The sequence below is a fragment of the Thamnophis sirtalis genome, unplaced genomic scaffold (genome assembly GCF_051295495.1).
Source record: "Thamnophis sirtalis isolate CommonGarterSnake01/CBP01778 unplaced genomic scaffold, rThaSir2_p1.2 scaffold_4, whole genome shotgun sequence".
NCBI classification, from domain to species: Eukaryota; Metazoa; Chordata; class Lepidosauria; order Squamata; family Natricidae; genus Thamnophis; species Thamnophis sirtalis.
This window is the reverse complement of record NW_028261384.1, coordinates 66613670-66639347: the sequence shown is the minus strand read 5'-3', so window position 1 is coordinate 66639347 and position 25678 is coordinate 66613670. Positions and strand designations below refer to the sequence as shown.

Below are 25678 nucleotides of genomic sequence, written 5' to 3'. Positions count from 1 at the left end.
TTATGCTTTTAGCTAAAGCACAAGCAAGATGCCCAAGCTGCCTATGTTTATACTGAGTAGCAATCCAGGGAATTATCCCCAAGACCCCACCCTGCACCTTATCCAATATTACAACCTCATCATTACATCCAGCATCATATGCATCACTCAATGTAGATCTCTTCCCTCTATACACATTTATTTCTGCATTCTTTTTAATATCCATCGATGTTATAGTCCATCTTATAAGATTCACACCAATATATGTAACTACATGTGATTCTTTCTCTTTTACGGTGGCTCAACATGTTCATGACCATGCTCATTGTCATGTATGTGTACATGTGTTCCATCTACTGGGTCATGTCCTGCATCCTTAGTAGCATCGTGCGTACAACCCTTGGGAACTACCTTTCATGGCACTCTGTTACTATGATAGAGAATTTGATTCATCATCTCATAGTAAAACTCTGCTGGTTAATATCCTTAAAACGTGCTACTGCCATAAAGATAGTTAAACATCCAAAGTACAAGGGCCTCCTATTGCATTAGAAGGTACATATGCATAAACATGTAAGCCACAAAACAAAAACCATCTTATGGGTAAATATAATACTGGTCCTATACCATCTACTTCTTCCACCTCAGAACAAGTAAATGCATGATGAGTAGACACTGATACGTATATTACCTTTTCCTGTTTATTTTCTAGGTGTTTGTAATATACACAATCATAAGCAGACAATACTGTTTTTAATTCTATCACTATTTTTTTCTGATTAGTCCATTTATTGGGCTTATGTGGACTTCCAAAAAGAGTAATTACTTGGGAAAGATTATAATTATTAGGTTCAATGGTGATTTTTTGCTATATCAAATGAAAACTTTCCAGGGACAGGCACTCCTACAAAACATGTAGATATGATATCAGAGACTGTTGTCTCTCCTTTCACACAAAAAGATGAACTATTCAAAGCTAGCTACATTACATCCAGAAAAACATTTCCCTCCTTTTTGTTTGGATCACTAGCTTGCTTATAGGTCCAGGTCTTGGTGGTCCACTCGTCTTTTTTGTCTTATATGTGGTGGAACGTTAACATATCCTACTGCACATCTACCATTCCACACATAGGGCAACCTAGTCAGTCCCAGAAAAACATAAGCTTCGAAGGAGCTTTTATTTCAACATAAGGTAAAAGTAATGCTTCTTCGATAATTCTAAACTTCCTATATGACAGGGTGTAATTTCCATACATGTCAGTGCATTGTTCATATAAGATTTCCATTCTATGTGATAATTCTCTAGGTTGTGTAACTATTTCATAGGTACAGTTACACTTTGGGTATTTACCTAAAGGTACACCTTCCTCAAAGTTTGATTTGATACAGATGGCAGCATCAGCTGTAGATTCAACTAGTGATAACAGTGTCTACATTTGCGAATATCCCTGTTCAAATTCGGTATGGAAACACAGTTGATGCCACGTTATAGGATAACTGGGCAATACCACAACAGGTTCCATCCCTATTTGCAAGGCATCCAGCAAGGCAATCACTATCATCACTGTGAATTTCATTGTTCAAATGAACTAGGCCTCCTATTCAGGGTATGTATAAAACAAAAAGCTTACCCTTAAATGTCCAGGTCTTCAACTAGTTCAAGGCTTACATTCACTGGATGATATAACATAGATTTCAAACACTCTATTAATTCTTTCCTTAACAAAAGCAAAAGCACAATGTAGAAGTTTATTACCCCCAGCCAAATAAACAGTTCCCACTACCAATGTTCCATCAATAAGAGCCGAGGTGGCACAGTGGTTAAATGCAGCACTGCAGGCTACTTCAGCTGACTGCAGTTCTGCAGCTCAGCTGTTCAAATCTCACCAGCTCAGGGTTGACTCAGCCTTCCATCCTTCCGAGGTGGGTAAAATGAGGACCCGGATTGTTGTTGGGGGCAATATGCTGACTCTGTAAACCGCTTAGAAAGGGCTGAAAGCCCTATGAAGCGGTATATAAATCTAACTGCTATTGCTATTGCTATTGCTAATTTATTAAGCTAATCCGATACTTGTCTTCGAAAAGTCAGCTTAAGTGGGTTGAATGTATCTGGTGACACTGTCCATCCGTAAAGTGAGTCCACCCATCCCTTCGCTCTGGAGTAATGCACCCAGCCTCTTTCCTTGGTTCACACAGCTGACTTAGTTGTTAACAGTACTTGGTACGGGCCTTCCCACACTGGTTGCAACTTCTTCTCCTTCAGAGATTTGATCAGGACCCAGTCACCACTTCTGTAATCATAGACTTGGAAATGAAGCAGACTATTTGTGCCAATAATCCCTTGGACCTTAAATGAGAAAAAAACTGGGACAGTCCTTGTACATATTTCTAAGAAAAACATCTTCTATTCTTGGCATTCCCACATTTCTAGTATAAAGCAATTCAAACATCATTTCATACGGTGATATTCCCACATCTTTCCTTGGACTGGTTCTCATACGTAAAGAGCTAAATGCAAATATTTAGTCCAAGGTAAATGGAATTCTAACATTAATTTTTTAAAATATATTTTTCAGGGTTTGGTTCATTCTTTCAGCCTTCCCAGAGGAAGTTGGGCAATGTGCCAAATGATATTGCCCATCAATTCCTAATTGCCCCATTACCTTCTTCACTATATGTGCCATAAAATGTGTACCTGTATCACTATCAATAGTTTCCACCAACCCATAACTAGATATTATCTGGTCCAATATGATTTTAACAGTCATTTGAGCATTTGTCCTTGCACATGAAAAAGCTTCTACCTATCCAATCAGGTGGTCTACGATCACTAATAAATATTTCAAAGTACCTACTGCTGGCATTTCAGTATAATCCACCTGGTTTTGCTGAAAAGGCCATACAGCCAAATCTTTTCCCCCCGCTACATGTAGCCTCATAATCTTCTTATTTATTCGTACACAATGTATACATTTTCTTACTACTTGTATTACTATAGTATACATTTCTTTGCAAATGTATTTCCATTGTACCAAATCAATTAAAGCTCGTGTTCCTTAATGAGTTCCCTCATGCTCTCTTTCTATTATATTTCTCATAATTGGCTTATTTACTATTTGTAACCCATTTATTGTAATCCATTTTCCATTCATTTTCTCTGCCCCCTTTTCAACCATTTGTTTCTCCTCATCGTCATTAAAATTAGGTTGCACGTCACATTCTAAAGTAGTAATCAAAATCATTAATCCTCTAGTTAGAGTAGGAATCAAAATCATTAATCCTCTAGCTATGCTGCCTCTTTTGCAGTTTCATCAGCTAATTTATTTGCTATAATTTGCTTCGAATTTCCCTTCTTGTGAACCTCAATATGTGTTATAGCCAGCCGCTTTGGATATTCAGCTGCCTTTAATACAGCTTTAATAAGAGCCACTTGTTTTACTTCTTTACCTTTACTAGTTATTAATCCCCTTTCCATCCAGATTTTCCCAAACGTATGCAAAATTCCATAAGCATATCTAGAATCTAGGTCGCGCGGAGCAGTGGAGACGTGATCTAGATTTGAGGGGCATTAAGATCTTGCCCTTGTCATGGTCTGATCACTTCCTACTGAGGCTTGACTTTCGGAGGCCAATCTCCCACTGTAGGGAGGAGGAACCGACTAAGTGGTTCCGCCCCAGACGCCTGATGGACCCTATGGGACCCTATGGGCGCTTGGAGAAATACCTGACGCTCTCGTCCACAATCCAGTGGAGTCCTTAGTCGCTGCTTGGAATACAGCAGCGGCGAGGGCCCTAAACCAGATTGCGCCTTTACGGCCTCTCCGAGGTAGTGGATCCAGGAGACTCCTTGGTTCACCGAGGAACTCCGCGAGATGAAGCGCCAAAAGAGACGCCTAGAGCGCTGCTGGAGGGCCAGTAACTCCGAGTCAGACCGAGCACTGATGAGAGCCTTTATCAGGACCTATCTCGTGGCAATACGGGCGGCGAAATGTGCACATTTTGCCGCTCTTATTGCATCCACTGAATCGCGCCCAGCCGCCTTGTTTAGAATAGCCCGCTTCCTCTTGAAAGGGAGGGATGCGGACAACCCTTTACAAGGTAGAGCTGAGGAATTTGTTCAGTTTCTAATGGATAAAGTCACTTGGATTCGGACAGATCTGGACTCCAATTGCACGGTACCAGCCGAGGTACCGGGGGAAGGTCTTGAGAGAATTTTATGGAGCGAGTTTTAACTTCTCGCTCCTGAGGAAGTGGACAAGGCCATGGGAGTGGTGAGTGCCTCCACCTGTATACTGGACCCATGTCCCTCCTGGCTGGTCTCGACCAGCAGGGAGGTGACACGTGGCTGGATCCAGACGATAGTTAACATCTCTCTCCGGGACGGGTCCTTCCTGCACTTCCTAAAGGATGCGGTGGTGAGACCCCTCCTGAATCCAGCCATTTTGAGTAACTATCGTCCAGTCTCCAACCCTCCCTTTGTAGGGAAGGTTGTTGAGAAAGTGGTGGCCTTTCAACTCTGATGGTCCTTGGATGAAACTGATTATCTGGATTCCTTTCAGTCTGGTTTCAGGCCTGGTTACAGCACGGAAACTGCTTTGGTCGCGCTGATCGATGATCTCTGGTGAGCCAGGGATAGGGGTCACTCCTCTATCCTTGTGCTTCTTGACTTCTCAGCGGCCTTCGATACCATCGACCATGGTATCCTTCTGCGACGGTTGCGGGAAGTGGGAGTGGGAGGCACCGTTTTTCAGTGGTTCTCCTCCTACCTCTCGGACAGGTCACAGTGGGTGTCGGTCGGAGGGCAGAGATCGACCCCTAGGCCCCTCAATTACGGGGTGCCGCAGGGTTCGGTCCTGTCCCCCCTCCTATTTAACATCTACATGAAGCTGCTGGGTGAGATCATATGCCGGCACGGGATTAAATATCATCAATATGCGGACGATACACAGCTGTATCTGTCCGCCCCATGCCAACTCAGTGAAGTGGTAGAAGTGATGTGCCAGTGCCTGGAGGCTGTCAGGGTCTGGATGGGAACGAACAAGCTTGCGCTCAATCCCGACAAGACCGAGTGGCTATTGATGCTCCCTCCCAAGGATGGTCCAGCTATTCCATCTCTGAGCCTGGGGGATGAAATTATACGCCCCTCAGAGAGGGCTCGCAATTTGGGAGTCCTCCTGGATCCACAGCTGACTCTAGAACATCATCTGTCGGCTGTGACCAGGGGGGCCTTTGCCCAGGTGCGCCTGGTGCACCAGTTGCGACCCTATCTGGACCAGGAGGCCCTTCGGATGGTCACTCACGCCCTCGTCACCTCAAGACTGGATTACTGTAATGCGCTCTACATGGGGCTGCCCTTGAAGAGTGTTCGAAGACTTCAGCTAGTCCAGAATGCAGCTGCGCGAGCCATTGTGGGTGCACCTCGGTACACCCATGTTACACTTATCCTCCGCGAGCTGCACTGGCTTTCCATTGGTCTCCGGACACGCTTCAAGGTGCTAGTCGTTACTTTTAAAGCCCTACATGGCATCGGACCTGGTTACCTGAGAGACCGCCTCCTGCCAGTCACCTCCCAAAGACCTATTAGATCCCACAGACTAGGCCTCCTCCGGATTCCATCTGCCGGCCAATGTCGGCTGGTGACTCCCCGGGGGAGGGCCTTCTCTGTGGCTGCTCCGGCCCTATGGAACGATTTCCCCGTTGAGATCCGGACCCTTACTACCCTTCCGGCCTTCCGCAAAGCAACTAAGACCTGGCTGTTCCGGCAGGCCTGGGGCTGTTGAATTATCCAGCCCCATCCAATGTTATGACTGTTGCTGAATTTTTAATTGTTGTTTTTATTTTTGTACTCCCTTCCCTTTCTTATTGTTAGCCGCCCTGAATCTCTCGGGAGTAGGGCGGCATACAAGCCAAATAAACCTAAACCTAATCTGTATAAATGTTCCCCACTTCATTGTCTAACAATGTTAAAACTTGTAATAAAGCATACACTTCACACGTTTGAGCTGACCAAGTAGATGGCAGTCTCCCCACTTCCAAAACTTCAGCATTGTCCCCATTAACCACCGTATATCCATTCATTCTTTTCCCATTTACAACCCGAGAAGTTCCATCAATAAATAGGTTAATACCGCCCTCTAAAGGACAGTCTTCCAAATCCTCTCTTACTTTAGTTTGTAAATCAATGGTTTGCACGCCATCATGCACAAGTCTGTCCCATTCTTTCTCCCCACCCCCACCCCCGATAGGAACTTAGCCAGATTTAAATTCCTATCAGTAGAAAGTATTAGATTCTCTTGAGACATCAAAATGATTTCATAATTTAAAAGTCTAGAGTTAGTAATCCATCTCTGAGCTTTCTGCATCAGGATCTTCCTCACTTGATAAGGACTACTCAGAATCAACATCCATCCAAAGGTTAATTTCCTACTTTACCAGAATCACCGTAGCTGCTACAGCCTGTACGCACACAGGCCAACCTCTCACTACCAGATCCATTAATTTTGACAAGAACACCACAGGTTTCTTCTTCCCAGCCCAGGCCTGAGCTAATACACCCTTAGCAATTCCATCCTCCACTGCTACAAACAAATGGAATGGCTTTTCTAAATCTGGCAAGCTCAAAGCAGGAGCTTGATCATTGTTTGCTTCAAACTTTTAAATCTTTCTCTATCTCCCTGCTTCCAAACAACATTCCAAGGCTCTTAATACAATAACTTATCATAAGGAAATTTACCTTATCTGTGTAACCATCTATCCACAACCTACAATATCTTACCAAACCTAACAACTTCCTCACTTCCTTCTTATTCTTAGTGAGGGTTGAGTAACTATCCCTATCCATTCTGGATTTATTTTCTTTTTCCCCTGACTAAGTGACCCAAATACTTAACTTCAGTTTCTACATATTGTAATTTCTTCTTTGACACTCTCAACCCTTGACTACCTAGAAAATTCAACAAATCATTTGTACTTTCTTCAACCTCTGCTTTCTTTTCTCCAGACAACAACAAATCATTTACATACTGTAACAACTGTATATCTCTGAGCGGTTTAAACTTCTCCAACACCTGTTCCAACATTTGTCCAAATAGATTCAGACTTTCCGAAAATCCCTGCGGTAGAACACACCATTGATACTGCTGATTACGATTTGTATCACGGTCAGACCATTCAAAAATATCCCTTGATTCCTCTGTCAATGGGCAAGTCCAAAAAGCATCTTTCAAATCTATAACATTAAAATATTTATGACTATGTGGTATGCGACTTAGAAGAATTTGATACTATAGAATAACGACCAGCAACTATTGTATTTATGGACCTGATCATGGCATATTCTAATTGATCCATCAGGTTTCTTAACAGGTAATATAAGTGTATTATATTGAGACATTGCAGGTTCTATTAACCCATCTTTTAATAATGTCTCTATCACTTTTTTCAATTCCCTTTTTACCTCCACTGGTATTGGGTATTGCTTTAATTTTAGTGGCTCAACTCCTTTCAAAGTAACTTTCAAAGGAGAAATATCCAAAATACCCCTATTTCCTGTTGCCTCCCATACTAAGGGTTCTATTTTTTCTCTTGTTTCTCATTAAGATATTAACTTCATGAGAGTTATTTGCAAATTTAAGTTCACATCCTAATAAAGCTAAAGCATCCCTTCCTAATAAATGCATCCCAGCTTCTGGTACTAATCCAAATTAATTTTACAATTACCACTTTTAAAAACTACATTTTTCAATAATGGCACACATTAAATGATTCTCCTTTCATTCCTCTTATCCTTAATGTTTCCCCAGATGTTTCAATACCTTTTGGAAGTTTACATATTGAAGTCCGAGTCGCTCCTGTGTCTATCAAAAATGCATACTCCTCTTCTTCTGGCCCCACAAATAAATTTATCAAGGGCTCGATGGGACTCTGAAATCAATAGCCCCTGACACCCCTAATCTTCATTGTCTCCCATCAGCATGTATAGGGATTGTTCTCTCCACTGATTTTTCCCTTTCTCCGGACAGTTTCTCACAAAGTGTCCCTCCTTTCCACAGAAAAAACGTTTCTTCACACTCTTGTTTCCATTCCTGGTTAAACCATTCCTGGTTAAACCATTACCTGGTTTCTTCCACTGAAGAAATCCCCTGCTCGGACCTGGCTGTTGTCTCCACTAATTTCTGACATTTTCTGGCTATTTCCCATTCCTTTGTCAAAAAACCCCTTCTTGTCTGATTTGCAGCTTTAATAACAGACACCATCATCTGGCTTTCTGCCTGGTTTTTGCTTCGTCTCAATTCACATAGACCTTCTGGGCTTCCTTCAACGAAGTCCCAATGTCACTGCTTTCCCAGTTGTCCAGTTTTTGTATTTTCCTTTGGATATCTGGCCAAGTCCTGGTGACAAATTGAACTTTCATCAAGGCTTCATATGCTGGTGTTTCAGGAGAGAGACCAGAGTACTTATTTAAACTCTCCTTAATTCTCCCTAGGAACACTGAAGGAGTCTCATCTTTTAACTACCCCAATTCAAAGGCTTTAACTAAATTATTCCCTTGTGGTTTTGCAGTTCTCACCCCATGAAGAACAATTCCCTTTTGTTCCATCATCTGTTCCCTATCAGCAAAGTTATTGTTATCCCAACCAGGGTCAACTAAAGGAAACTTAGCTATTCCAGCTACTGGGTTGTTCACCCCCTCCTGTGTTTTATCCCAATAAGCTATGGCTGCTGTTCTAATCTGTATCCTTTCCTCTGGAGTAAATAAATACCCCAGAATATGCTGTATCTCAGTAAATGTATAAATGTTTGATCCCAGAAACAACTCCAAAGATTCAGCTAAGGCTATAGGATCTGATTGCAGAGATGGCATATGTGCTTTATAACCCCTTAAATCGGGAAAAGTAAGGGGCACATTTACAAACGTTGTTACAGGCACTCCTGCATTAGTGATGCCATTCGGCATCTCCCTTAAGGGGAGCATGTTATTGTCTATTATTGTCCCTAGTGGTCAGGTCATAACGTCTAGCATTTAAACCATCCACTTTTTTTAAATTGCTGATTAAACGTGTGGCAGACACTTCACTGTCACTTATGCCGTCCTCAGCAGCATCTTCTGCCCTGGCTCCTGCCCTCTGCCCCATTTGGGTTTTATGGGGGTGGACGAGAACAGGTGGCGTATTCTAAACTTTAGAATCTAAAGGATGCCATTTTTTTTCTTTACTACCTGGTGGGAAAGGATCAAACCACTGTACATGGAACCACGGTTCAACATACAACAGCTGAGTTGTTAACTTCTTTTTCTCTAGAATTCTTTTTAAAGTATTTATCCAATAAGTCTCTGCCTCTCCAAATTTACTCCATCTATAATTTGGTTTTATCATAATATATTTCAGCCAGACATGTGTACAATTCTTAATCATTGTTATTTTATCCAGTTTGGCCATAAATGGGCTAAGCCATTCCTCATTCCACTGAGCTATTACATCTCCCAGTGGAGAAAAAGGAGGAATAGAGGGTATCTCCCTATCTTCTTTAGGAGCTTTAGAAAACAACTTTTTAACCCAGGATTGCTCCCTGGGTTACCCGTAGCGTCAAACTGTTCAGCTAAAATCTATGTTTCCTTCCTGCAACAGTTATGAACTCACTCAACGGCTTAACCTCTTGCTTTCCAGCTAAAATCATTTAACTGAACAGCAGAAGAAAGCTTCAATCATTCAGAAAACACACACACAACACTTTCAAACAGGAATTTTGCCACCCCAATTTGTTCTATGTATAGTTTAATCCATACCTACCTGATCTGGTGCACCAGGCCTGCTTGGGTTCTACTACGTTTTGTTATCCAGGTCTCCTCTGTTCAAATTGGCAAGAGCGGTCCTTCTGGAAAGCCTCTTCACTCCTCCAGATCGCTGCAAAATAATGCGTGGTACCCCCAGCTGGCAAAGACCCTTCCCAGACGGAGACATCTGCTCTCTTCCTGGCCAATGCATCACTTGTCAGAAAAATATATATTCTGTATATTTTCTATATATTAAAGAAACCGTCAAGGTGACTGAGCAACAAAAAGCATTTATTTGGCTCTTGCACAAGAAGATTCTCAATCAGGAAGAGAAAGAGAATGATAAATACATTATTTGTGGATCTCATCGGTTACATAAAGGTGTTTCATAATACGTTTATATAATTGTACTTGGCTATTATTCCACCTTTTATTTCCTGAAAACATTCACTTAATAGAAAGTCCCCATAATTTCAGTTCCTGTTACATGACATAACAAGACAATCAATCAACCCATATCAGCCTCTTGAGAACGAATCTGACGCCAGTATCCTCTGGTTCATCCAAGTTCTCCTTAGCTCAGCTTCCCTAGCTGGAAAGCTGGAATGGCCCTAATAGTTTTGCTAAGTGTTATAAAAGTCATAGTGACCTTTGAAGTGTTGTCTCTAGCTAAATAAAAATGCTAAGATAAATAATAAAAATGCTTGAATAATATTTAGCTGTAGCTTTTAACTAAAATGTAAAATGGAGTCTATTCAAAATGGAGTCTGTCAGTTCATTTCTTTTTTACACAAATAACCAAATTTTATTTATCTCAGTCATAAAAATTGAAGGAATGTCAGTCCCTTTAGTTAAAGGCTGAAGAGCTGCACCCTAGGAAAAAATCCTTCACAGATCTCTCCCCAGGCGTGTATTTTAGTTGGCTATCTTTCTGGAAATCCTGTTGCTGTTTTTTTCTAAAATGCATAATTTTAGTTAAAACTTCAAATAGTTTACATTTTAAAAATTATGCCCAGGAGAATAGGATTCAGTAAAAATTAGATGTTACTTAATGCTTATGTACCATATGCCACATTTAAAAACAATTGTATTTTCTTATGCTCTCCTTTATTTGCAGATTGTATACCATGCATTGCAACTAATTTTTTTTACTATACTTGCCATTTTAATAATGAGACTAAAGTTGTTCCTGACTCCACATATGTGCATTATGGCATCCTTGATATGCTCAAAACAGGTAAATTATTGTTTCATTGTCATACTATTATTAGTATAGTGGCATAACATATTTTATGAAGTGATATACACGTATTCCTTAACAGAGCTTAAAAGGGCACTTTTCAAATGATTTGAAATTCCAGTGGCAGCCTTCCATGATGTGACTGCATTTGAGATGCTCAGCAACCAGCAAATATTTACAATCATTGCAACACCCTTGATGATGTAATTATAATTTACATTTTTGCCAGAAATTGATGTTTACTTCTCACTTGCTCACTTAATGAGCACCACAAAGTAAATCATAAAATCAGGCCAATCACATGATAACCCACTTACTACTGACATGATTTAAGTTTGGGCTCAGTTGTAGATATAAGTCAGGAACTACATCTATGCAATTTTTTTAATAGTTTAAATTGTCTTTGTAATAGAGTACACCATCTCTTACTTTGGAAACACAATTTATTCCCTAAATCAGAAGTGAAATGTTTGCTAAGTGAACAATTTGACAGAGAGAGAGAAAAACTGCAAAAATTCTCTCATGCCGCAATACCAGCCTTATTTTTACCCCAATTTACATTGTTGTGAGGCACATAAAATTTGTTTTTAATTTTGCACATTGATCAGAAAATGTTTTTAAATTTGTTGTATTTGTAATGGTTGTTAAATGAAGTAACTGCTGATTGAAAAGTTGCTATATATGAATGTATAGAATCATGGATAGAATTATATCAATATATTATATTTGAAATATATAGTACCATTTTTTCTATATTGTGCATGATAATAATAAGTTTCTTTCCAGTTTTAAGAAACATGAATTATTTTCAACCCACACGTAGGGATTCTAATAAAGAGGTAAAAGTGCTAGTTAAATGCTTGGGTAATTAAATGTTATGCAAAGCTTGACATAAAGCTTCTATTTGTGTGGCATAAAGTATGTGTATCATCACTAATATGCATTGTGGAATATATTTAGGATTTAGGATTTTATTAGTATTTATAGGCCGCCCTTTTCCCTGAGGGGACTCAGGGCGGCTTACATAAAATAAGGAAGGGAGGGTACAGACTATAGACACAAACAATACACAGAAGTAAAATAGTAAGCAACATTCATTCATCATTCGGGTGGGGACAAATTATCTTTATCCCCAGGCCTGACGGGCTAGCCAGGTCTTAAGGGCTGTGCGGAAGGTCTGGACGGTGGTGAGGGTACGAATCTCCACGGGGAGATTGTTCCAAAGGGTCGGAGCTACTACTGAAAAGGCTCTCCTCCGTGTAGTTGCCAGTCGGCACTGACTGGCAGATGGGACTCGGAGGAGGCCTAATCTATGCGATCTAATTGGTCGCAGGGAGGTAATTGGCAGGAGGCGGTCTCTCAAGTACGCAGATCCACTACCATGGAGGGCTTTATGAGTGACAAGTAGCACCTTGAAGCGCACCCGGAGATCAACAGGTAGCCAGCGCTACATATGATATATTACATATCATGTAATATATCATGCATATGTCCTCCTACATATGCAACACTGTCAAGAAACATCTCAAACTTGCTCAAGTGATAAAGAAAACTCATTTATTGCAAGGCAAACAATAGAAGGAATACAGGATTGTTTTGGAGGGAATAAGGAGATTGAAAATAAGTGATTGAAAGGATTATAAATGTTGAAGGGATTGGTCAATTTGAATAAAAATGAATAGGGAATATATTGCAGGATAGATATAAATCTGAAAAAGATAGATGAACAGTTGGAAAAAATGTTTTTTTTAAAGCAGTAGAATACATCTGAATCTGTTTTCTTTCCTCCTGTTTCAGTAGATTCTAATAAAGGAGTGAGGCATAAGTAATGTATCATTCTTGCATTCCATCAAAGATTATGGATAACATAAAACTAATACTTAAATTATTCGTTCAAAACATACACTGGAAGAGATTGGACAACCATTTGTCTGAAATGGTATAGAATTTTCTGCCTGAGCAAGGGGTTGGACTAGAAGACCTCCAAGGTCCTTTCCAGCTCTATATTTCTATTCTATTGTTTGTCTGATTTTGTGAAAGTGACTTTTTCATACAACTATCAACCAGATGTATCAAGAAATACATAAATGGAACATAAGATTATTCCTTTTCATTCTTGTTCCTTAATGATACCTTTGATTTTCAAGAGAATTTGGCTATCAGAATTGATAGACATAATTAGGCCTTTTCTGTGTGATTTTGTTCAGTCCACTTTAAAAGCTGCTTAAATTGGTAGCCGTGAATTTTGAAAATAAATAATACTTTTTAAAATATGGACCTGAAAGTAATATTTTGCTCCTTGTTATTGTGACTTAAAGTTTGGCATATTTTATTACTGATACTATTGTTTTATTTACCCCATCTTTGAATGAAAGGGCCTTGTTATTTTCTGAGCTTGATTGCTTGCTTGTAGATGTTTTATTACTGACTAGGTAATATCATCAGGATATTACATAATTGACTAATGAAATGTCTTCAAGCAAATAACCAGGTTCAGAGAGAACCAAGGATTACACAGTTAAAGTGACCAGATTTTCAGATTGGTAAAGAGGGATACCATTGACCGGGGGGGCTTGATTAAAAATTTTATATTTTGTCAAAAGGTCACAAAAGGCAATTACATGACCCCAGGACACTGAAACCATCATAAATACCAAACATCAAAATTTTGATCACGTGACCATGAGGATACTGCAACGGTCGCTAAGTGTGAAAATGGTCGCTAAGTGTGAAAAATGGTCATCAGTCACTTTTTTCATTGCCATTGTAACTTTGGTCACTAAATGAACTGTTTGAAAGTTAAGGCTAGTTTGCATTATAATGCCTTATGCTAGCTTACATTTTCAAGAGAGAGAAGCTAAACTTGTTAGAATTGAAATAGAAATGAGTAGAGTAGAGTAAAGTAGAATAGAATAGTTTATTAGCCAAGTGTGATTGGACACACAATGAATTTGTCTTTGGTAAATATGCTCTCAGTGTACATAAAGAAAAATAAAATAGTAGGATAGTGGGATCCTTGCTGCACCAAGCTCAGAAAGCAGGAGATCCCACCATTTCCCAAGCTGGGTAGAGGTGTGTGAGGTGAGGGATCCTAGGTGCACCAAGCTCTTTCTGAAAGAGGAGGTGTGTGAGGTGGGATCCTAGGTGCACCAAGCTCTTTCTGAAAGAGGAGGTGTGTGAGGTGGGGGATCCTAGGTGCACCAAGCTCTTTCTGAAAGAGGAGGTGTGTGAGGTGGGGGATCCTAGGTGCACCAAGCTCTTTCTGAAAGAGGAGGTGTGTGAGGTGAGGGATCCTAGGTGCACCAAGCTCTTTCTGAAAGAGGAGGTCTGTGAGGTGGGATCCTAGGTGCACCAAGCTCTTTCTGAAAGAGGAGGTGTGTGAGGTGGAGGATCCTAGGTGCACCAAGCTCTTTCTGAAAGAGGAGGTGTGTGAGGTGGGATCCTAGGTGCACCAAGCTCTTTCTGAAAGAGGATGTGTGTGAGGTGGGATCCTAGGTGCACCAAGCTCTTTCTGAAAGAGGAGGTGTGTGAGGTGGGATCCTAGGTGCACCAAGCTCTTTCTGAAAGAGGAGGTGTGTGAGGTGGGATCCAAGGTGCACCAAGCTCTTTCTGAAAGAGGAGGTGTGTGAGGTGGGATCCTAGGCAGATATCACACAAGGGCCCTTCAAAGACTAAACAGTTTTTTTTACTGGTGGGGAATTAAAAGTCCCCTTTTCCTCAATGGGAAATCATATTCAGACAAAGAAAATTATTTAAAATATCCTTTCCTTTCTGAAGCCTGGCTCTTTCTCTGCACCTATATTGGGAGCGGGGGAACAGGGGAAATGCAAGCAGCGAGGCCAGCCTGCCCCCTTCTTGTCTCCCACCTACCCCCTTCCCAATGGGACAAGAAGGCGGAGGGCTGGTCTTGCAAACGGGGATCAGTGCACTTGCCACCTCCCCCTCCCCCGGGAGGAGCTCTTCAACGGAACAGACGAATGGAGGGGGAGATCGCCCCTTCTGCCTCCGAGCCCCCAAACCCCGTCTTCCCTGGCCTGCACCCCTGCGCCCAGGCTCCTTTGGGTTTGGGGGTAATCCGAATGGGTGGAGCGGGGGATCCCCGGGGCGGAGGCCTCCCGGTGCAGCAACGGTCTTCCGCAGCTCCGGAGCGAACCTTCGTCTTCCCCACCAAGGATTGCAAGGCTGGAGGCCTCGGCAGCAGCCACCCCCACTCCCAGCTGGCCAACCCTCGCCCATACAATGAGCGGCGGGACCCACGCAGTTCCTCTCCTCCCCGTGGGCGCTGGGTGCGAGCGCTGAATGGCCGGCCAGCCTAGAAGGCTGCCGGCAGGGCTCGGCCGCCATTCAGCAACACATGTTTCGCTGAAAGGTGGCCGAGGGGCACGCTAAACTGCCGGCATGACTTTGAAGGGCCGGCTTGCCTTCCGCGCGGGCCGATGTGGAAGGCAAGCCAGCCCTTCAAAGTCATGCTGGCACTTTAGCGTGCCCCTCGGCCGCCATTCAGCGAAACATGTTTCGCTGAATGGCGGCCGAGTTCTAAACTGCCGGCATGACTTTGAAGGGCCGGCTTGCCTTCCGCGCGGGCCGATGTGGAAGGCAAGCCAGCCCTTCAAAGTCATGCCGGCACTTTAGCGTGCCCCTCGGCCGCCATTCAGCGAAACATGTTTCGCTGAATGGCGGCCGAGTTCTAAACTGCTGGCATGACTTTGAAGGGCCGGCTTGCCTTCCGCGCGGGCCGATGTGGAAGGCAAGCCAGCCCTTCAAAGTCATGCCGGCACTTTAGTGTGCCCCTCGGCCGCCATTCAGCGAAACATGTTTCGCTGAATGGCGGCCGAGTTCTAAACTGCCGGCATGACTTTGAAGGGCTGGCTCGCCTTCTGCGCGGGTCGACATGGAAGGCAAGCCAGCCCTTCAAAGTCATGCCGGCACTTTAGCGTGCCCCTCGGCCGCCATCCAGCGAAACATGTTTCGCTGAATGGCGGCCGAGTTCTAAACTGCCGGCATGACTTTGAAGGGCTGGCTTGCCTTCCGCGCAAGCCAGCACCTCAAAGTCATGCTGGTACTTTAGCGTGCCGGCAGGCAGGGCTGGAGCGAGCGAGCGTACTCCGTCCCAGTGGGTGCATGAGCTGAGCACTTTTCCAGCGCTCCTGTGCCTGGAGAGCTCCATCTGCATATGAGCCCAGGATCCGCCGCTTGCGCTCCCTTGCTCCGCCCCGCCACCCGCCTTCCCTATCTAGGGGCTCCTCCAGCAGAAGTAGCAGAGTCGCGTCGAGCGCCGCTCTGCCTTCCTCCGCGCTCTTCCCGCCCGGACACCCAAAACCTCCCAGCCCGCCCGGCCCGGGGCGAGTCAGCTGCAGTGCAGCGGGAAGCAATCCCACCACCATCCTCCCGCTCACTCGCCCCGCCCGTCACTTACTCTGAGTTCGGAGAAGAAGCGGCGGCCCCAGGTGGCTCTTTTCGCAGAGGCTTTCCCATGGCTTGTCCGGAAGTGGGGCTGGAAAGGCGAGCTTGCTCCCCCACCCATCCGCCCGCTCACTCGCTACGCTACCCCACCCATGCTAGCGGCAGCGGATGGGCAGGGAAGCGAGTCGAAGGCGCCAAAATTAAGCGGGATCTTTTGGGAATGGCCTGGGATGCGGGAAAAATTATGAGAAGGCGTGCCTGTCCTGCCAAATGCGGGACGTCTGGTTACCCTATACACAGTTCAATTTTGAGTTATTATATTCTCTTCTATTTGTCTATAGAGATTCTTAGTCATCCAGGTCATGGCTGTCTCAAAAGTGGTTTTTTTTTTTTAAAGGCAATTGAACTTTGTTTTTCCTTCAAGAAAAAATAAAGTCAGTCCAGTTGCCATTTGAAAAAGCACTTTTGAAACACACTCTTCTATTAGCATTAGTGATAGTTTTCAAGTCTTTTAAAATCAATATAAAATTAAGTAGTCATAATGATGTGAATATTTATAATTACTGAGATTAACTTTAATGATTAAATCAGCATGAACTGTGTTTTAAAATAGCTTGATGTAGTGTTTTAAAACTTAAAACTGAAATTAATAATCACCTTGATTAAGTGCTTAACCATTTCTTTTCACAGTTGTTTGGATGGATTTTTCACAAAATCCAACCTGGAACACTTGTTCTTGCAATTTTGGCAATGATGGCATTTGAGGGAATAGCAAATCTTCAAAAAGAATGGAGTATTGTGGGAGAATTTAGCAATTTGCCCCAGGAAGAATTACTGTTGTGGATAAAAGCAAATACTAAACCAGGTAAAATCAGAGTAGAACAACTCATCTTATTCCATGCAATGCAGTATGTAAAAGGCTTAGCACTTTTAACACTGAACAGGTTTTCCTGATGCCTTGATTTCTTGTGACTGCCATGTAAATGATACAGTTTAAGAAAAAACTGTCTTTATAAATACTATTTTGTGGAATTAAAAATTCATTTTAATGGAATAGCATGTTTTAAATAGAAAGAAAACCTTTATAATATTATGTTTATTTTAATTTTTTTAATTTTTGTGGTTTGGAGGGAGAATAAGATTTTTAATCAATTTTACAACCTAAAATGTATGGTAGTTTCTAGTTCTTTTTCCAATTATTCCTGCATTTTTAGATATCCTGTTATTTCAGATGCTGTTTTTGCCGGTGCAATGCCTACAATGGCAAGCGTAAAATTATCTGCACAACGACCTATTGTGAATCATCCCCATTATGAGGATGCAGGTTTACGGTAAGGCTTTATATATTTTATAAATATTATAGATTTTTATATAAATTATATAAATATTTACATATTTTAAGGTTTGTTGTGATTGATGCAGTATAGGAAATTTCTACACTAAACTAAACTAAACTAAACTAATTGTAACTATTAATATGAAGGTATAAGAACAAGGAGAGAAAAAGTTATGTTCATAATAAAACATATTATTGCTGTTAGTTGTAGGATACCAATATGCCCATGAATAATTCTTGGTACTTACCAATCTCCTGTCTCCTTCTATTTGTAATATTTTAAAATATTTTAATTTGTAGTAGAATTTAAAAGAAAACAGGTACAATTAATATTTTCCTTTAAATATGGTGGAAGGAAATATAATAAGTAGAAGATGATATTTTAGAATGCATTTATTATAGGCAGCAACTTCATCATTTTATCTTTTAGAAAAAGATAAAAGTGTTTTGTGAAAAGTAATACTCAGACTACTGTAAGAGTAATTTTATGAATGAACAACCTCTCCCTTAGATATTTATTTTAATTTTGATTATTTGGAATGAAGGTTTATTTATTTGGAATGAAGGATTATTTAGAATGAAGAGCCGAGGTGACGCAGTGGTTAGGGTGCAGTACTGCAGGCCACTTCAGCTGACTGTTATCAGCAGTTCAGCGGTTCAAATCTCACCGGCTCAAGGTTGACTCAGCCTTCCATCCTTCCGAGGTGGGTGAAATGAGGACCCAGACTGTGGGGGCAATATGCTGACTCTGTAAACCGCTTAGAGAGGGCTGAAAGCCCTATGAAGCGGTATATAAGTAACTGCTACTGCTGCTATAAGGTTTAAATAGGGAATTTGCGTCAAATCAGTTAGCCAATTTCAAGTAAATGCATTAATTTACTAAAACATTATAGTAAGTAGGATTATGTATTGTTATTCATTTGTTTCAAATAGATGGATAAACATACATTAACATAACATAAACATTAAGGATACTAAGGGACCATCTTCTTCCAGTTATTTCTACTAGCCCAATTTGGTCAGGCATGTTGGGCGTGTTGTGTGGATCCTATCAAGGAATGTTGGGTTTGGGAATCAGGAAATGTGCCATCTCTGCTGTAGCCCCTGTCTTCTGGAATTTTCCCCAGATACAAGAATGATTCCAACGGCCTTTCATAAGCTCATGAAGACTTGGTCATGGGCCCAGGCTTGGAATTTCAAATGTGTTAAGGGCATGTATTTTTATCAATAGTAATAGTTTTGCTTGGTGTTGTATATATTTATTTTGTACTGCTTTAATTATTTCAATATTTTATTTGTTTTTATATTTTGTAATGAATGCTGTCCCATGTCACTTGTAGAGTTGGTTTGTTTCAGCAATCAGATAATTAAATAAATAATAGTGACTGATTTAGATAAAACTTTATCATGGAGAGTTGAATGAATTGATAAATATTTGGTTTCATTTAGGATAACAAACTCTAAGAATTACTCTATTTAAGACAGGAAAGCACAAGATTTGTGACTTTGCAAGAACATCCATTATTAAAGGGGAAAATATATAAAACATAATGTCTAAAATTATTTTCTTTTCTTTACCCTTCTCCTTTAAATTAATGTTACTCTCAATTTTGATTTACAGGAAACAGCTCTTTACTGCCATTGGTTTTTTATTTTTATTTGCTGCTTATTATTATAAACATCATTATGTGATGTTTCTGGTCATATGAGCAGCAAATATAGATAAGAAAGTTCTTTTTTCTCTAAAAACAGATTCTTTTAAAATTATAAAACCTTAAACTCTAGGTATGTAAAACCAATTAATTATTAACAAAATGAATATTTGTATTTAATTAAAATTATTAATAGAATTAATATAACCAATATAAAGGTCAGTTCAAATTAAATTTAGCAATTGTGCACCATGAATATATTAACAAATCTAGTTTATATCTGATAATTTTGCCTGGTCTTGATTGCCATGATTTAATTAGCACCTTGTTCAAAAGAAATTTGAAAATTGGTAGAAAGAAAAAGGACAATGGACAAAAGTTCTATTCATTTCTACATATGTTCTACTGTAGCAGCTTTATATTGCTTTTTTCAAACAACTGATTTTGACATAAAAGATATGCTTCCCTTCCGTTTGAAGCTAAATCTAGCCTGCCTCAGTAGACAGATACATTTAAATGTAATAAGTACTACTGTCTGGGTCCAAAAGAATGTGATAGTGTACAGCAAATCCTATATAGCAATTCATCCAATCAATATTTTATGAATACTTTTAATAAAGTATTATAGCAATAACACTTAGACTTAGAATAGGAAAGAGACCTTGGAGGTGTTCTAGTCCAACCCTCACTCAAACAGGAGAACCTATGCCATTTCAGAGAAGTGATTGTCTAGTCTCTTCTTAAAAAGCTCCAATGATAGAGCACCCACGATTTCTGCAGGCAAGCTGTTTCACTGGTTAATTGTCCTCACTGTTAGGAAGTTTCTCCTTAATTCCAGGTTGTTTCTCTCTTTGATTAATTTCCAACCATTGTTTTTGTCCTGCCCTCCAGTGCTTTGGAGAATAATTTGATCCTCTGTGCTTTGTGGCAGCCCCTCAAGCCCCTGGAATACTGCTATCCTGTCACCCCTAATTCTTCTTTTCTTTAGATTAGCCAAACCCAAAACCAGCTGTTCGTCATATGCTTTAGTCTCTAGGCCTTTGATCGTCTTAGTTGTTGTTCTTTGAATTTTTTCTAAAGTCTAAACATCTTTTTTGTAATATGGTGACCAAAATTGGTTGAAGTATTCCAGATGTGGTCTTACTAAGGTTTTATAAAATGGTACTAGTACTTCACATGATCTTGATTCTGCACCCTCTGTTTATAGACACCAGGATTGTATTAGCTTTTTTGGCTGCTGCTGCACACTGCCGGCTCATATTCAAATGATTATCCACTAGGACTCCAAGGTCCCTCTCACAGTTACTGTGTTTGAGCCAGGTCTTGTCTAATCTGTATTTATACCTTTGATTTTTCTTGCCTAAATATAATACTTTGCTTTTCTACACATTGAAATTCATTTTGTTGGATAGGGCCCATTGTTCAAGTTTGTCAAGATCTTTTCAGATCCTGAGCTTGTCTTCTGGGGTATTGGCTATACTTGCCAGTTTATATCATCTGCAAATTTGATGAGTTCCCCTTCTATTCCTTCATCTAAGTTATTTATGAAGATATTGAAGAGTACTGGACCTGAGATGGAGCCTTGTGGTACCCCACTGCTTACTTCTCTCCATGTGGATGTAGTACCATTAAGGACTACTCATTGAGTATGGTTTGTCAGCCAGCTACAAATCCATCTGGTGGTTATATTGTCTATTCCATATTTTTCTAGCTTACCAGAAGTAGATTGGGGTCTACTTTGTCAAATGCCTTACTGAAATCTAAGTATACTATGTTCACAGGCATTTTGCTGGTCTACTAATTTAGTGACTTTATCAAAGAATGAAATAAAATTGGGTTGGCATGATCTGTTTTTAAAAAACCTATGCTGACTACTAGTTATAACTTTATTTGCTTCTAGTTGTTCGCAGATCTGTTTTTTTATTATCTTTTCCAGGATCTTCCCAGTTATTGATGTTAGACTGATTGGTCTATATTTCCTGAGTCTGTTTTTTCCCCTTTCTTGAAGATGGGAACCACATCAGCCCTTTTCCAATCTTCAGGTACTTCCCCTGTGCTCCAGGATTTTTGAAAGATATGGTACAATGGTTCTGAAATAACGTCTGCCAGCTCCTTCAGAACTCTGGGATATAATCTGTCAAGTCCCAGTGATTTATATTCATCTAAATCAGATAGATGAATAGTGTGTGCACAGCAGTGTAGAAAGCAAAGGGAAGACTACTACCCGATATATTTTCCAGGAAAATAATGTGGCAAAACCTAACAATGGCCCCAAACACGGGCGCCCCTTAAATAGGGCAGGAGTGCGAAGACTGTCCCGGTCCTCTGGAAGCATGATATACCCAAAACTACGAAGGCTTCAAAACCTAAGGGACTGGACAAAACTCAGCACTCACTTTTTCATGCAACTATTGACAAAAATAGGATTGCCAACATGATCGCCAACATCCGATGACGGATATGGCAGAAGAGGAGGAAGAGGAGGAGGAGGAAGAAGAGGAGGAGGAGGAGGAGGAGGAGGAGGAGGAGGAGGAAGAAGAAGAAGAAGAAGAAGAAGAAGAAGAAGAAGAAGAAGAAGAAGAAGAAGAAGAAGAAGAAGAAGAAGACAATTTTCTTGTTTATTTTAATTTTTATTTTTGATTCATCTTTTACAGTTGGTTTTTTGGTATGTTGGGCTATAATTTCTTTTTGCATGAACACTGATGCAAAGAATGAGTAAAAATGCCCCTTCTTTCTCCCTGCTGCCTGTTAGCTCCTTGCCATCTTCTCTCTTTAGTGGACCTACTGTTTCCTTGATATTTTTCTTGTTATTAATATGTTGAAAGAAATGTTTTTTATTATCTTTGACTTTTGTAGCAAGCCTTAGTTTATTCTGAGCCTTTGCTTTCTTGACTTAATCTTTGCATATTCTGGATATCTGCTGATAATCAGCCTTAGTTATGTGTCCCTCTTTCCATTTTTTGTGTTTGCCCTTTAAATACTCTTTGACGGGGAAAAGATGAAGAGGTAACTACCTAATGTCATCCGTGGTAATATCAAGCCCTTTGTCACATATGCTTTTTCCAATTGTATTTTGCTTATTCTACCTTTCCTGACCAGTCTCCACTAGGTTCTTTTTTGACATGGACTTCAGTCTCAGAAGATTTGTGACAGACCTTCTTTGAGACCTAGTTTTTTAGACCACTCTTCTTCACTTAAAGATGACTAGGACCAAGTTCCGCACAGTTTGCATATTGCAGTTAGTCCTAGTTTATTTTTTAAAATATACTCTTACACTATTTTTTGTTGGTCCTTAGCTTTTCTTTAGTTGTCCATTGATGTTCATGGAAACAGTTTTGCTTAGGTCGTAATTAGCTGACTCATATCTCTTATGAAAGCGCTTTTCATATATTGGTCTTCCATTATATACTAGCCTTGCATTTCTAGCTACAACCCAACTATGTAGCAATCAATTTCCAGCAAGAAACATCAAAACTTCAGTGAACTTAAAAACTTCATTATATAGTTGTCTACCCTGCCCACCAAATTGGAGAGGCAGGTATGTTACAAGTCCCCTCACTTAAGGAGGTCTATTTAGTGGAACCAAGAAGAAGGTATTTTTCTGTGCAATCTCCAACCCAGTGGAACATCATAAAATTGTCCCCCTACCCCTATTGTGCTCATTGTTGCGGGTGGGGTGGGGTAATGGTTTATTGGGTTTTGTATTTGGGGTTTTATTTCTGTAATCTTCCTGGAGTCACTGTGAATTAAGCAATCATATACATTTTAATGAAAATAAATTTTTCAAGGAGACCTCATATGCAATTTGCAGCCTTGTATGATCTTTTGCCCAAGGATTACTATCATTCCTTAATCACTTCAGAGACGCCTAAGCCTTCAACCTAAGCCTTTTGTTTTGCCATTAAACCATGGAAACTGCTCCATATACCACCTGGTTGAACTCAGGTATATCTCCCAGCGTGTATTGATTATATTTCACCATTCAAAAGATCTTTGGTAGATCCATAACTCTTTACATGTTAATTCATATATGACCACTTGCAGAATTTCATTTACAGACTATTAAATTATTATGTTCAGTATCCATTTTCTGATTTTCTAGCAAAATATTATACACTAATATATTTCCTAATTTCTTAGTTTCTCTATTATTAATTTTATTTATCTCCTTTATAATTTAATAGATATCTAGGTTTGTTTTACACAAATGAGAAGGCATTTTGTTCTATAAAAACGAATGCAAGAATAAATTATCTAGGCTACCTCTTCTATCACTTCTTCAATCGTAATATTTTGTTTTTCTGCAAAGGGCAAGAACAAAAATCGTTTATTCCATGTATAGCCGAAAACCTGCAAAAGAAGTTAAAAGAGAACTATTAAAGATGGGAGTAAATTACTACATTTTAGAAGATTCTTGGTGCCTGAGACGAACTAAGTAAGTATTTCAGTAATAAGACTGTAATTGTTTCCCTCAAATGTTCAACAAGCAGATTCCTTTTAACATCACCCATTTCATGAAATGATGTGGTTGCGTGATGTGCTTTACAGTTGTATCACTTTAGAAATTCTGTTTGTTTATTTTATATCCCAGTTTTATTATTATTGTAATAACTCGAGGTGATGAAATATCTAACATTTCTCCTCTCAATTCCTCCCCCACCCACCCCCAACACAATCCTGTGAATTGAGTTGATTGAGTGAGAGTAATTGGCTCAAAGTCACCCAGTGGACTTATAAAGAGGAGACCATGACTTAAGCATGCCTAGGCTTTAGGCATGAAAGTCCGCTAGGTGATTTTGAGCCAATTACTCTCACTCAATCAACTCAATTCCCAGGATTGTGTTGGGGGTGGATGATATGTTCATTATCAGTGACGTGCCCTCACTAGAGGCAGGGGAGGCGGGGCCTCACCAGTCTCCTGAGGAAAAGGAAACAATTTTTAAAATAATTAAAAAGGCTAAGGTAGTTGCTCCCAAACTCTAAGTCACAGTGACTCTGAGTCTGCTTAGTGCAGTTAGGAGGAGGAGGCTAGAGAACTATGGGCCTCCTTTGCATAAGGAATTTTTCATCTTTTAAGAGTTAACCAAGGGTTAAAAAGCAAAAAATTATGTATGCAAATGAGGCACGTGATTTTCCCGCCTCCTCCTGCAGAGGGCACTTTGTTTAGAGCCCATTTTAAAACATTTAAGCAGAGTCATCCAGCAGCAAGTAGCCTAGCCTGCCTGGCCCTGGCTAGACCAAATCTAGCATTTTTGACGCAGCTGGAAGGTATGTAGGTCAGAGGGAGGGGGCATGGGGGAGGAATTCAATTTATTTGTAATGTAAGAAATTGTAATTTGTTTTTATTATGTGTATGTGCGTGTGTGTGTGTGGTTTTTTTTTTAGCCACCTCTGCTTGCGCGTGGGTTGGCACATCTATTTTTATTTTTCATTTTTTATTTTTTATTTTATTTATTTTATTTTTTATTTATTTTATTTTTTAAAGCCATGCCACCTCGGGATGCCATAGAGCGAAACATGTCCTGGTTTGTGGCCGGGCGGCATGCACTTTAAAGTGCAAGCGTGCCACCCGGCCCACAAACCAGGACATGTTTCACTGAATGGCGGCCGAGCCCTGCCAGCACTCTAAAGTGCCGGCATGCCTTTAAAGTGCCGGCTTGCCTTCCACGCCGGCCGGCCCAGAAGGCAAGCCGGTACTTTAGAGCTCGGCCACCATTCAGTGAAACATGTTTCGCTGAATGGTGGCCAAGCCCTGCCAGGACTCTAAAGTGCCGGCATGCCTTTAAAGTGCCGGCTTGCCTTCCATGCCGGCCGGCCCGGAAGGCAAGCCGACACTTTAGAGCTCGGCCGCCATTCAGCGAAACATGTTTTGCTGAATGGTGGCCAAGCCCTGCCGCCACTCTAAAGTGCCAGCATGCCTTCTGGGCCAGCCGGCCATTCAGCGCTCGCACCCAGCGCTCGCACGCCCACCGGACGGTGCCGGGGAAGAGAGGAACTGCGCGGGTCCCGCCGCTGATGGTACGGGCAAGGGTTGGCTGGCTGGGGGCTGCTGCCGAGGCCTCCAGCCTTGCAATCCTGGGCGGGGAAGGCGAAGGTTCGCTCTGGAAGACCGTTTCACTGGGAGGCCTCAGCCCCGGGGATCTCCCGCTCCCCCCCTTCGAATTACCCCCGAACCCAAAGGAGCCTGGGCGCAGGGGTGCAGGCCAGGGAAGACAGATTTTGGGGGCGCGGAGGAGGAAGGGGCAATCTCCGCCTCCATTCGTCTGTCCTGCTGCAGAGCTCTTCCCGGGGGAGGGG

At 41.1% G+C, this 25678-nt stretch overlaps 1 protein-coding gene across 4 annotated transcripts in view; it reads left to right on the top strand.

Moving 5' to 3' along the window:
* The window catches only part of DPY19L1 (dpy-19 like C-mannosyltransferase 1), a 140926-nt gene that overhangs the window by 107760 nt on the left and 7488 nt on the right, over window positions 1-25678 (top strand). For 3 of the 4 annotated variants that reach the window (XM_087713070.1, XM_087713069.1, XM_087713068.1), the window contains 4 exons: window positions 10868-10987; window positions 17084-17258; window positions 17625-17724; window positions 23691-23816. In XM_087713070.1, coding sequence (XP_087569196.1) covers window positions 10868-10987; window positions 17084-17258; window positions 17625-17724; window positions 23691-23816 — 521 coding nt within the window. Of the gene's footprint in view, window positions 1-10867; window positions 10988-17083; window positions 17259-17624; window positions 17725-21317; window positions 21424-23690; window positions 23818-25678 lie in introns of those variants that run through there. The other variant, XM_087713071.1, reaches the window with a different exon arrangement.